The sequence below is a fragment of the Schistocerca americana genome, chromosome 3, assembly GCF_021461395.2.
Source record: "Schistocerca americana isolate TAMUIC-IGC-003095 chromosome 3, iqSchAmer2.1, whole genome shotgun sequence".
Taxonomy (NCBI): Eukaryota; Metazoa; Arthropoda; class Insecta; order Orthoptera; family Acrididae; genus Schistocerca; species Schistocerca americana.
Window position 1 is genome coordinate 187399743 of NC_060121.1, and position 12629 is coordinate 187412371.

Genomic DNA, 12629 nt, shown 5'->3' on the forward strand with positions numbered 1-12629 from the left:
CTAGTAATGAGCATTTGAACAAGTCGTGTCACATGGGCCCACAGATGTCGGTGCATTGTCGCATTTTAGTGCGCGCAAATTCTTGATGTAGTGCATGCAACGATCTGATTGGCTAACGCCCATGCTAATTGAATCGGAAACGGCACGACGTATAGAATTTTTTTCTTAACAATTATGTCCCCGCACAACCTCCCCTGCAATATTCTTACAGACTATTTCCGACTACCCTGTATAGTGAGAGGAGTATTAGTTTTTCCGAAACATCCATCTTCCTCTTTGTAGTTGAAGGCCGACGGTATGTTGTAGTTAATGATAAATGGCTATTCTGTATGAACCATGATTTTTTAAAGTGTCACACTGCTAGCATTAAGTATTTCAAAGACAGTATCGTCATTAAGATGTTTTTACTTTAAAATTTCATACTCGTATGTGTATGTTTACGGTAAAAGTTTTTATGTTTTTTTCGTCCCAACTTTCGTCAGTGGTGCTGAAAATTATCAAGGGAAGTATAAAAAACCAATGTACAGTAATTGCTGCAGTTCTGTCACAAAATAAGGTCTCACGTGTAGAGATAAGTAACACAGATACAGACTAAGTGTCATAAGATGATAGTTTATGATTCATGTAAAGGATGATGAGAAAGAGAAAATTTATGCAAATTGGTTACCTCCAGAAAGAAGACTAAGAAAATACATACACTCCGGAATAAGTTAGAAGAGGAAAATGCAAAGAGGAAGAAGAAAATGTGTTTCAAACAAAAGGGAAATTTATACAAGACCTGTCGCAGTCTTCACAAAATTGTCGAATGTGCTTGGGTGTTGCACATAATTTTTATCCGTGGCGTCGGTTTGCACTTCCATGCCAGTAGGGGCAACGTCAAGAACGTGTTACTCGTGTATTTCACCTACTGTTTATGGTCTCTCGTTTACTTAGTACAGTTAAATGATCATTCTATAGGGTAGAGGCTTTGAAAGTGATCTATTCGAATGTACACCACCGCCATTACTGATTGCACCGAAGCTTCACATGTTACCTCAGAGCGAGGAAATGAGGAAGCACACATTAAAGAGAGTCAGTTGGTGTTGCATGGCACGCACAAACAAAGCAGTTCGATCAGGGTTTCCACAACGTGCACACGTTACCACGTAATGTCAACATTTCGGGTGTTCCCCCGTCACTGACTACTTCTGTCGCGCGTTGACACGGCCCAGCGAGTGCTAGTTATCGCTGCTCAAGGCCAGCCGGTGGAATATCTTTGGTCGCGTCCCCCGGTCCCACGCAGTCTAGAGGCAGCTCGTGTGGCGTGAGCATCGGAAAGACGAAAGCACTGTGACATGGCGGAACAGGCAGCGAAGATCTCGCAGCAGAGGAGCTGCAAAGGTTAGTTAATTGCAGCTGCAGCTGCATCTGCGACTGACTTGCACTGCTCTTGCACAACCTGCTGCGAGACGTCTCCGAATTGTACGAGCACCTGTCGCAGCTTTCCACTGAAAAGCATTCACCCACTCTTCGTCCTTAAGATATATATGTTTTAACATTGATTTGATGTTACTTCACACACGCTTAACCATTTTTAAGTTCAGCTTTGTGGAAACATTTTCAGCAGTGAATATTATCTTCTTTTATGCAGCGTTTTCTGTACCCGTGTCAGATCCCACGTGGACCTTTGTTTACAAACATTTGCCTACGTCAGTGCAGCTGGCAAGTAGACAATAATTCATATTGTGTCAAAATATTTATGCAGGACGTACTCTTTCACACATGTCAACTCTTTAGCAAATCGCCATTCCTCATGTTTTTACTGCGTTTTCTTTTTAAACTGTGCCTAAGTTCTAGTATGTCGTTTATAGAATAATGTTAGGCTAAAGTGTTGAAACTTTAACTCGGGTAAGAAGAATACCCGGCTCGGCACGTTTAGGAATGTCTAGTTCAATATCTACCGTAAAGTGAAGGGGGAAAAAAGAGACATTGGTCGGTGATGTAAGTTGAAACCAAGCTGTTCTTTTACAACAGTGGAACAGAACTGTTTCGATTAAATAAAAAATAGAAGCTGCGCATTTGTTTAGTGCGAACGGTGCTATCATTGAACATTTTTAGTGGAAGGGGCTGGAGGGAGTATGGGTTCAAACATTGTCACGTAGTAGCGCATACGTGGATTCCAAATATATCTGGTGTGGATAAGAATTATGTAGTGGCATCCCCGAATTTTTCATAGGCGATGTAAGGTATATGTACATAATATGCACCAAATATTCGTAAGAGATTCGTCCAGTATATAAAAGTTTTCTGAGTTTACCTTCCAGTTTGCTATTCATAAAGAATAGTGAGCTAAGTAACGGGCGAATTTAGATTACGATAGGTTGAGACTCTCACTCTCAAATCCTGATATATAGGCATCTTTACCTGGTCTGATGATTTGACAGTAGTTAGCATTTACCCAACAAGTCTGCAGTCTTCCATAGATGACACCGTTAACTGTGTTTTCGATAGGCGATGTTTCACAATTGCAGCGTGTTTTATGAAGTTCACGTGAGACATTTGCTATGGAAATTGTACTGCCTGTTGTGATCTGAAAAGTCATCGTAAAGACACAAAAAATTACGTGTATGTGTGTGTGTGTGTGTGTGTGTGTGTGTGTGTGTGCGTACTCAGTCAGTTTCTGTAATAGCCATTCAGTCACAAGTTAAATGAAGGTATAGCCAAACTTACTTGAAAATTTCTATCTTCGCATTTTTAAATATGGACAAAACTGCAGGTTGAACGTGTATAGTGGCTGCCTATAAACAGCTCCATTTGAAACGCCGACACCTACCTAAACACTTCTTTACTGTCTTCAAACGACAGAAACTGTCGAAAAGCAACACGTACGTGATACTTGTTGCTATTTCAAATATCAGCATTAAAATCTAATAAGTGCTGCAGCGTTCACCATTAAATGCTTTCACGTCCATCGATGCGTTCAACCCGCAATTTTGCCCATAAGTGACAAGGAAAAAAGTTTAGATGCCGGTTTGACTTCGCATACATTAAAATTGAGACAGGTCATCATCGAAATAATGACTGATTATACATATGCTAAGGCAACATTTTACCACCAGATGATATGGAAGAATGAAAAAGGTATCACAGTAAATTCATTTAGCAACTGTTGGTGGGTTTTCTAACATGACTTTCATAAAATCTGTACAAGCGTCGATGGGTCAAGCGTGCGTTACGTAACTAGTTTCTTATCGCCCTGTTCAGAGTGTAATAAATGTAAACAAGGCGATTAAAGTTTCTGAAATGGATTAAAATTAGCTTGAGCGCATCGTATTACGACAAACGCAGGCTTGATACTGTACAGCTATTATTTTCTGCATGGAAAAATGCTTGTTCGCTGCAGCTAACAGTGTTTAAGTACGAAGACCTCCTCAGTTAAGTGATGGTCTGTTAGAATCATTCGGGAGGAGTGATGTTCAGTGTCTGGTAAAGTCATTCACATCTCCTTTGCGCGGCCTCCCTAACGCACTACTCTCTAATATTGCACTGACTCTGTAACTAAGCCACGAACAATTCCTTCCCCATCTTCTTCGAATGCAAAAACTGCTGTTTATACAGAAAGTTTTTAAATAAAAGGTGGCTAGCTAGTTAGCAGTATTACGGGAAAACTGAAGTGATGACATCACCCCTGGGAATAAGAGGCATGTATGGTGTTGAATCGCCCTTGCACATATTCAGACGTCGCACAAACTAATTAGAAAGTAGTACTTGTTCTTACTCGCGAATAAGATTGCTCTGGAACGCATACTTGATACAGAGTAGTATGAACCAAAGCCTCTAACTGCAGTTCCACGAGCTCGCTATGACACATGTTTACGGAAATATACGTTCATTTTCCTTTAGAAATTCAGAAATAGTAACTCTTCCATAAACAGTGTGTTTCACTTCTTTTAGATATTTATTTGTATCATGAAATGGCTATTACATGAGAGCTTATAGTTTTTAATGTAGGCCGTCCTGTAACAGTACTATTTACAGTAATTTCACAAAAATAAGGCTTCAGTGTATCACGCTAGCTAATGCTACATCGGTACTGTCAGTTATCTATGCGGCGCTTCTTTAATGATAGTGGAGCGTATTTTCTAAGAGACTTATGCACACGTATAGTAGCTAACGCGAGATACGAACAACAGTCTTAAACAGTCTTACAACCTTGAGCCTTGTGATACCTATGATGTGCCAAATTAAGTCCTCCGTCGTCACACATCAGTTAGTGCGGTTGACTCCTTTATTCGCTACTAATTGTTTCCTGCCTGTTTGGCGAGGGGACCAGAGTAGCTGTCATTGGAACGACAGCTTCAGCGGCCCGTTGATGTGGAGTGCTGTGGAAACCATTTCACAATTCTGATTCCACGCAGCTGTTCTTATACATACCTTTAAGAAAGCAAAGGTCTGGTGTCGGTCTCTCGATGATACAAGGAATTTTTCCCTCGATCTTCAAAACGAGTAAAATCACAAGTTGCAATGTGTTTGGGTAGCACGATGAGCTTACCTGTTGGACCGCAGCCACAGGAGTGCTTTGGTCTTGAAACCAACAAACTGCAATGTCCTAAATAATACGAGGATACTAGGTAAAAGTTTGTGTAGAGAGCAGATCCAGCCATAAATATCTTTCAGAAAGCATTATTTTATTGCCATGAAAGATTTTGGGCTGTCATGTTCACCTTCGAATAGTTACTGTCGTTGTAGTACAGTATTAGTTACGAGCGCTGCCAACACTTTAACAGGTAGTGCGTCCTCTCACAAATGTACAAGGCAGAAAACGAGACAAAACACGTTCACTAGAACGAACTGTAAAACGCGGATGACGTGCTGTTGTCGAATCTAACGCTTATTAAACAAGTGTATCCGCCTGAAGATGAGCATGAAGGCCCGAAATTGACCATTGAAATAAAATAGCTTTTTAATAGTATTTGAGGTAAGTTTTGCTCTACTTTAACAATGCTTAATTGATTAACAGCCACTGAGTTCAAGATGCAGCAGGAATAAAATAAGTTTATACTGCCTTTAATGCTGAAATTAGAGAGAACTGTACGAGAAGTGAGTAGTACAGAGTAATAAAAACATTATTTAAACCAGATTTTACCCTGCTCACAAAAAGCACAGTGTACAAGGAAAACGAGGGATTTTCTACGACGGAATACAAAAGAAAGCACAATCATCTCCGTGGAGTGTTTCAAAACAATTATCTAATTTAGAGCCAAAGGAAGGTGCATTGTCTCCGTAAAGGTACAGGCTGCATGTGATGGGCTTTCGACGAATATAAGGATGGGTATGGTCAGATAGGAGGAACCTGTATCGTTTATCAGTGAGAAACTGTGGCAAACTAATCGTTGTTGTTGTGATCTTCAGTTCAGAGACTGGTTTGATGCAGCTCTCCATGCTACTCTATCCTCTTCAAGCTTCATCATATCTCAGTACATACTGCCACCTACATCCTTCTGAATCTGTTTAGTCTATTCGTCTCTTGGTCTCCCTCTACGATTATTACCCTCCACGCTGCCCTCCAACACTAAATTGGTGATCCCTTGATGTCTCAGAATATGCCCTACCAACCGATCCCTTCTTCTAGTCAAGATGCGCCATAAATATCTCTTCCCTCCAATTCTATTCAATACCTCCTCATTAGTTATTTGATATAATCTTCAGCATTCTTCTGTAGCACCACATTTCGAAAGCTTCTATTCTCTTCTTGTCTAAACTATTGATCGTCCACGTTTCCCTTCCATACGTGGCAACACTCCATCCAAATACTTTCAGAAACGACTTCCTGACACTTGAATCTATACTCGATGTTAACAAATTTCTCTTCTTGAGAAACACTTTCCTTGCCATTTTCAGTCTACATTTTATATCCTCTCTACTTCGACCAATTAGTTATTTTGCTTCCCAAATAGCAAAACTCATTTACTACTTTAAGTGTAATTTCCTAATCTAATTCCCGGAGCATCAGATTTAATTCGATTAGTCCATTATCCTCGTTTTGCTTTTGTTGATGTTCATCATATATCCTTCTTTTAAGATACTGTCCATTCCGTTCAACTACTCTTCCAAGTCCTTAGCTGCCTCTGACAGAATTACAATGTCATCGGCGAACCTCATAGTTTTTATTTCTTCTCCATAGATTTTCATTTCTACTCCGAATTTTTCTTTTGTTTCCTTTACTGCTTGCTCAACATAAAGATTGAATAACATCGGGGAAAGGCTACAACCCTGTCTCACTCCTTTCCCAACCACTGCTTCCCTTTCATGTTCCTCGACTCTTATAACTGCTATCTGGTTTCTGTACAAATTGTAAATAGCCTTTCACTCCCTGTATTTTACCCCTGCCACCTTCAGAATTTGAAAGAGAGTATTCCGGTCAACATTGTCAAAAGCTTTCTCTAAGTCTACAGATGCGAGAAACGTATGTTTGCCTTTCCTTAATCTATTTTCTAAGGTAAGTCGTAGGGTCAGTATTGCCTCACGTGTTCCAACATTTCTACGGAATCCAAACTGATCTTCCCCGAGGTCGGCTTCTACCAGTTTTTCCATTCGTCTGTAAAGAATTCGTGTTAGTATTTTGCAGCCGTGGCTTATTAAACTGATAGTTCGGCAATTTTCACATCTGTCAAAGCCTGCTTTCTTTGGGACTGGAATTATTATATTCTTCTTGAAGTCTGAGGGTATTTCGCCTGTTTCATACATCTTGCTCACCAGATGATAGAGTTTTGTTATTCCTGGCTCCCCCATTATTTACTAATCGTACCGTGCACATATCCCCCATACTAGAAGACTTCCAGCATCTGCCTGAACATTGTCTCATATGGTATTAGATGTACAATGTCTGATCAAAGGTAGGAGGACATCGATATGTAATTCGGAATTGACCGCCGGATGTCACGAGAAGCGTACCCGCTGGTATAAAAGGAGACAGGAAATGTTGTGTTGTCAGCAGAGAAGCAGTAACAACAGAATGTGTCCGAGAGCGCAGTGACTTCTAACGTGGTTAGTCTTTTTAACAAGGCAGTTCAACCTTTCTAAAGCTGCCCAAGTCAACTGTTGGTATGGTTGGTAAGTGAAAATCTGAATTAACGACAGACAGGCAGACTTCATGCACTGATGGGCTGGGACCGTCTCACTTTGCGTAGGACTGTTGGAGAAAAAGTCGATCGAAATCAACGTAAGTAGTCACTCGTGAGTTCAAAAAGGCTGCTAGTATTCCAACTAGTAGAAAGACTGCGCATAGGGAGTTAAAAACACATTTCTGTAGTCCCTCCTAAGGAACCCTTGAGGTGATCCAATGAGCGGCGTCAGTGGACACTGGATGATTAGAAACGAGTGATTTGCAGTGATCAACCAAACTGCCCTCAGGGAATCCGATGGAAGGGTTTGGCTAACGCCTGGAGAACGTTACCTGACACGTGCAGTGCCAACAGCCGTGTACTGGGGATGTGGTGGTACGGTATGACTTTTTGTTTGTTTTTTTCGAGCATAGGGCGTGGTCTCCTTACTGCTATTAAGAGAATGCTAAATGGGAATGGATATTAACACATTTCATAGCATTATGTACTACATAAAGTACGGGAATATTGCGGAGCCAATGATTGATAGTACCAGCATAATAATGGATCCTGTCATCAAGCAGCATATGTGAGGCAATTGTTCTGTCCATTTCGTGAAATGGACTGGCATGCTCCAAGTCCCAATCTGAACGCAATGGAACTCCTTTGGGATGAGTTACAATGTCGTCGTCGTTCCAGTGACCACAGCAGAGTTAGAGGTCATAAAGGCGAAGGGTTGATACACCCCGAATTAATATCCACTAACATGCCTATTTGTACACTACAATGGAGATGTACGAAAGTGTACTTTGCAACAGTTTAAACTACGAGATGTGTAGGTGGTGGTATAAGACACCCGGAAAGTACATCTACGTGATTACTCTGCTATTCACAATAAAGTGTCTGGCAGAGGGTACAATGAACCACCTTCAAGCTGTCTCTCTACCGTTCCACTCTCGAACGGCACGCGGGGAAAACGAGCACTTAAATTTTTCTGTGCGAGCCCTGATTTCTCTTATTTTATTGTGATAATCATTTCTCCCCATGTAGGTGGGTGCCAACACGATGTTTTCGCAATCGAAGGAGAAAACTGGTGATTCTAAATTCATGAGAAGATCCCGTTGCAACGAAAACGCCATTGTTTTAATGATTGCCACTCCAATTCACGTATCATGTCTGTGACACAATCCCCCCTATTTCGCGATAATACAAAACGAGCTGCCCTTCTTTGTACTTTTTTCGATGTCATCCGTCAGTCCCACCTGATGCGGATCCCACACCGCACAGCAATACTCCAGAATAGGGCGGACAAGCGTGGTGTAAGCAGTCTCTTTCGTAGACCTGTAAATCAATTTTCAACAGCTGTCTCGTCAGGTTACTGTAACTTTTTAAATCTGTAATCCGCAAGTCACCTTGCTGTGTATGGCGAGTGTGGAAAATAATATGTTTGGCGACTCTTCCCAGAAAGAACTCTTGTTTCCATTAAAGAGTCCCAACTTCATAAATCGTTTTTCTAATTAGTCATGCGTCTCGTTTTATTATCCAGTTGAGTTTTATTTAAAAAAATTGTACTTCCGAGCTTTGAAATTGTTCTTCTGAAAAAATTACTTTTTTGGGCTAGGGAAACCACTGCAACTGTAGTGTTTATTATTTATTTAGATAATGCAGAAGTACATAAGACACACAAAACAGAATAATAAAATAGGACACAGTCATGTTAAAATATTACACTAGTGTTACATTATAGCAAGAGAACATTTGCAGGTATTAATATCAGAGCTCTGTTAGGGAACTCAACTGTGCTACAGTCTTCAGACAAGCATTTATGAAGTCCCTAGAAATCTTATCATTGGAGGTTCACTACTGTTTGCTCCATTGTACCGGGCGGTGTACAATACCTTATTTGAAAGACATGAGTTGCATAATACATGCCTGACTCTGATGACACTAGGGCGGCTCCAGACGTTTCTTGACACCTGTGTGCCAGTAGACTATACGGTTGTATCAGTCTGGTTCTCCAGGCCTCGTTCAGCAATCAGTGTCAAATTAGTTCCCGAGCACTCTCGCAAATTGTGGTGGATATTGTTGAGAACCCATGCAGGCTTTTTAGATTTAAGTCTGGCATGTGGATGGCGAGAACTTACCTGTTGCACGATTTACTCCATTTCTCGGTCCTCTGCCTGCTGTAGATATTTGATGGTGCTTTTATTGGATAAGGCCTGGAGCCACGGAATTGATGTTGGTTTTAGCGTTGCAATGACAATTCTACAGCACCTATTTCCTCGTTTCTGTGTGTGAGAATTTTTTGATAGGTTACTGATCTTTAGCCTCCCCTTACCCTGCAGGTCGTAAAATAAGTATTAACCGCGATGTACTATAAAGACAAGTATTCTTTCAGAAGGAATTTTCAACCTGCAGTGAAGTGTTCTCTGATCTGAAACATCCTAGCCGATTAAAAATTTGTGCTGCACAAGGACTAGAACCTGGGACCTTCGCCTTCTACCTTCCAGATTTCTAAGTAGTTCTCCTACATGTCTTGCGGTATGAGCACTCCTGGAAGAAAGGATATTGCGGACACATGTCTTAGCCCATGCTGTGGTACCACTGGTGACTCAGCAGACTTTGTTACCGGCAGAATGACAACGCATTACCGCTCAATGGAGCATGTCTGCCGGAGCGTAACAGTGACAAATACTGGTTACTTAATCAGAGATAGCGTCACACATGAGGAAGCGCAGATAACTTGCCACCAAATTAACTAACCGATAAAATACGTTATTTTGTACTCTGTAACACTGGTGGTATGTTTAGAGTCGAAAAGTTTCCAGTTGGTATGCTTTTAGGCTTGTCACTCGCTTTCTTCATGTAATTTATAGCTAGTTTCTGCACCCAGCAAGGAATGTTACATATAAACTGCTACAACCCCACCTCCACACACACCTGGCAGTACTCCCCTATGGTCTGCGAAAGTGGACACGAGTTGGCCAAATGCAGTTCCATCGTGTAGCCAGTAAGCAACACCAATCGTTCGCAGTTCATTTCTACAAACGTCTAACTGAGCGGAAGAAGCTGCGCGACTGTCTTATACTTGTTTTTATTGATGTCGGCTTTGTATCCATCTCTTCCTGGCACTCTTCGTCCCGTAGAAGCATCACCGCATGCAGAGGAATAGCATTCTGTCTCACATTGTGAAGGGGCTCATACCTCTGTGCCTGGGCAACCACCTGTCATTCTCACAGACAAACAGGTGTGTCGGTACCAAGCAAAATGCCGCTTTCCCGTCTTTCATACTGGGAAGACGACGTAGATATTATGGACCATTTGCCGGAAACAAGTGGTGGAGAACATAGAGATTAGGAACCCCGATTCTGCTCCTTTTATGATAGTAACATCTAAGTATAGATGCCAGATACACAGGCGTACGGTCGATTTACAGATTTCACAATGGCAAGACACTTGACTTTCATAGAAGGAAAGGGTGGTTCAAATTCATTTCCATTCTCAACGCGGTTTACTTAAACCGCCCAACACACTTGCCAGGATGGTTCCTTTCGGCAGGAGACGACGCAATTCCTTAGCCAGATAGAGCTTTTGCTCGGTCTCCAAAGAGCTCGCCGTCAAGGGGCTTTGAATATTTTTTTTCTGTCCACTGATCTTTTGGAGCAACAGCACTGTTGTAGCCCCGACTAATAGGCTACTACTGATGAAAAGCTTTCGGCTTCCCAGCCGAGCAGTGGTTAGCACACTGGACTCGCATTCGGGAGGACGAAGGTGTTGTGAATTGGCAAGACAGCCAATCCACTGTGAGGTAGCCGAAAGGCACGCGTTTAAGCTCACGCAGGCTGGCTTGAGGTCTGGAAACAGTTAAAGGATTTGAGTCTAGCAAATAAAGTACGTAGCTGTTGGAATACTTAACTTTAATCAATAATTGGTGAACATCGGTCTGACGGTACATGCATCACAAGATAAATAGCAAATGATAATGGCGCCTTGCTAGGTCGTAGCAAATGACGTAGCTGAAGGCTATGCTAACTATCGTCTCGGCAAATGAGAGCGCAATTTGTCAGTGAACCATCGCTAGCAAAGTCGGCTGTACAACTGGGGCGAGTGCTAGGACGTCTCTCTAGACCTGCCGTGTGGCGGCGCTCGGTCTACAATCACTGATAGTAGCGACACGCGGGTCCGACGTATACTAGCGGACCGCGGCCGATTTAAAGGCTACCACCTAGCAAGTGTGGTGTCTGGCGGTGACACCACAGACGGTTCAATCCCGGGTCCGGCCATCCTGATTTAGGTTTTCCGTGATTTCCCTAAATCGCTTCAGGCAAATGCCGGGATGGTTCCTTAGAAAGGGCACGGCCGATTTCCTTCCCCATTCTTCCCTAATCCGAGATTGTGCTCCGTCTCTAATGACCTCGTTGTCGACGTGACGTTAAACAGTAATCTCCTCCTCCTTCCCAGCCGAATGGCAGTGTTGAAATCTGCACTGACATCCTGCTTCGCAAAATAACGCTTGTTGCAATGCTAGCCTTTAAATACAGGGTGTTTCAAAAATAAATACGTATCACGTTGTTAAAATTATCGATCGCTGCGCCTCGGCTCGGTTGTCAGAGGACAGAATACTTTGTCTAGTTTATATTCATCGCTGGTCGATGGCTGTTCTCTGCTTGGTTAACGTCGCAATTTGCAAAATAGCTACTCCGCAGCAGAAATCTTTTGTATTCTCGAGATTGCGAAGTGTAATTTCAGTGCAAAGATGTTTCAGGCTGAGGTACCAAAGTGATCCTTTGGAGGAACATTCGCAGATGGTATCGACAATTTGTACACTCAGGATGTGTATGTAAAGGAAAGCGACCTGGCCGCCCTCGTGTTCCCGACGAAAATATCCCGTGAATTCAAACCGCTTTCGACCTTAGTGCTACAAAATCAACTTACAATTAGTGCCAGTCTGGAGTTACAAAGGCCGAAAACAACAATTTGCTGTGTTTTGAGACGTCGGTTGGTTATAAAGCCGTAAAAGTTACAGCTCTTATAGGTTCTATGTCATGGTAAACGCAAACTTGTGGCATTTTCTGAGGAGCTTCAGAATTCTATTAACAACACTTTCGCACAATGCATCGTTTTCAGTGATGAAGCGAATTTCCACCTTAGTGTGAAAGTAAACAAACAATATTCGAATACGGGCCTAGAAAACCCAAATCCACACGTACGAGATTAATCCAAAGTCAATGTGTTTTGTGCGATATCCCATTCATCTGTTTACGGCACATTCTTCTTTTATGGAAACAACGGTTAGCTGTATCTTTCTATGTTACAAAACTGGTTGCTTCTGAGACTAGAGGAGGACAACATTTTCCAACAAGACGGGGCACTCCCTCATTGGAGTCGCAAAGTGCCTGAATATTTGGATGAAACACTTCCTAGCCGTTGGATTGGTCGTCGAACAAGCGGCAACTTAACACTCCTCACCTGGCCTCCACAATCAAACGATCTGACACCCTGTGACTACTTGCTGTTGAGTTTCATTAAGGACAACGTTTATGCACC

General features: G+C 42.1%; 1 protein-coding gene across 1 annotated transcript in view; it reads left to right on the forward strand.

Moving 5' to 3' along the window:
• Positions 1–1258: 1258 nt before the first annotated feature.
• The window catches only part of LOC124606705 (methanethiol oxidase-like), a 119438-nt gene continuing 108067 nt past the window's right edge, over positions 1259–12629 (forward strand). The window contains exon 1 of the mRNA XM_047138734.1: positions 1259–1380. Within this exon, the coding sequence (XP_046994690.1) occupies positions 1335–1380 (46 nt within the window). The 5' untranslated portion in view covers positions 1259–1334. The remainder of the gene's footprint in view (positions 1381–12629) is intronic.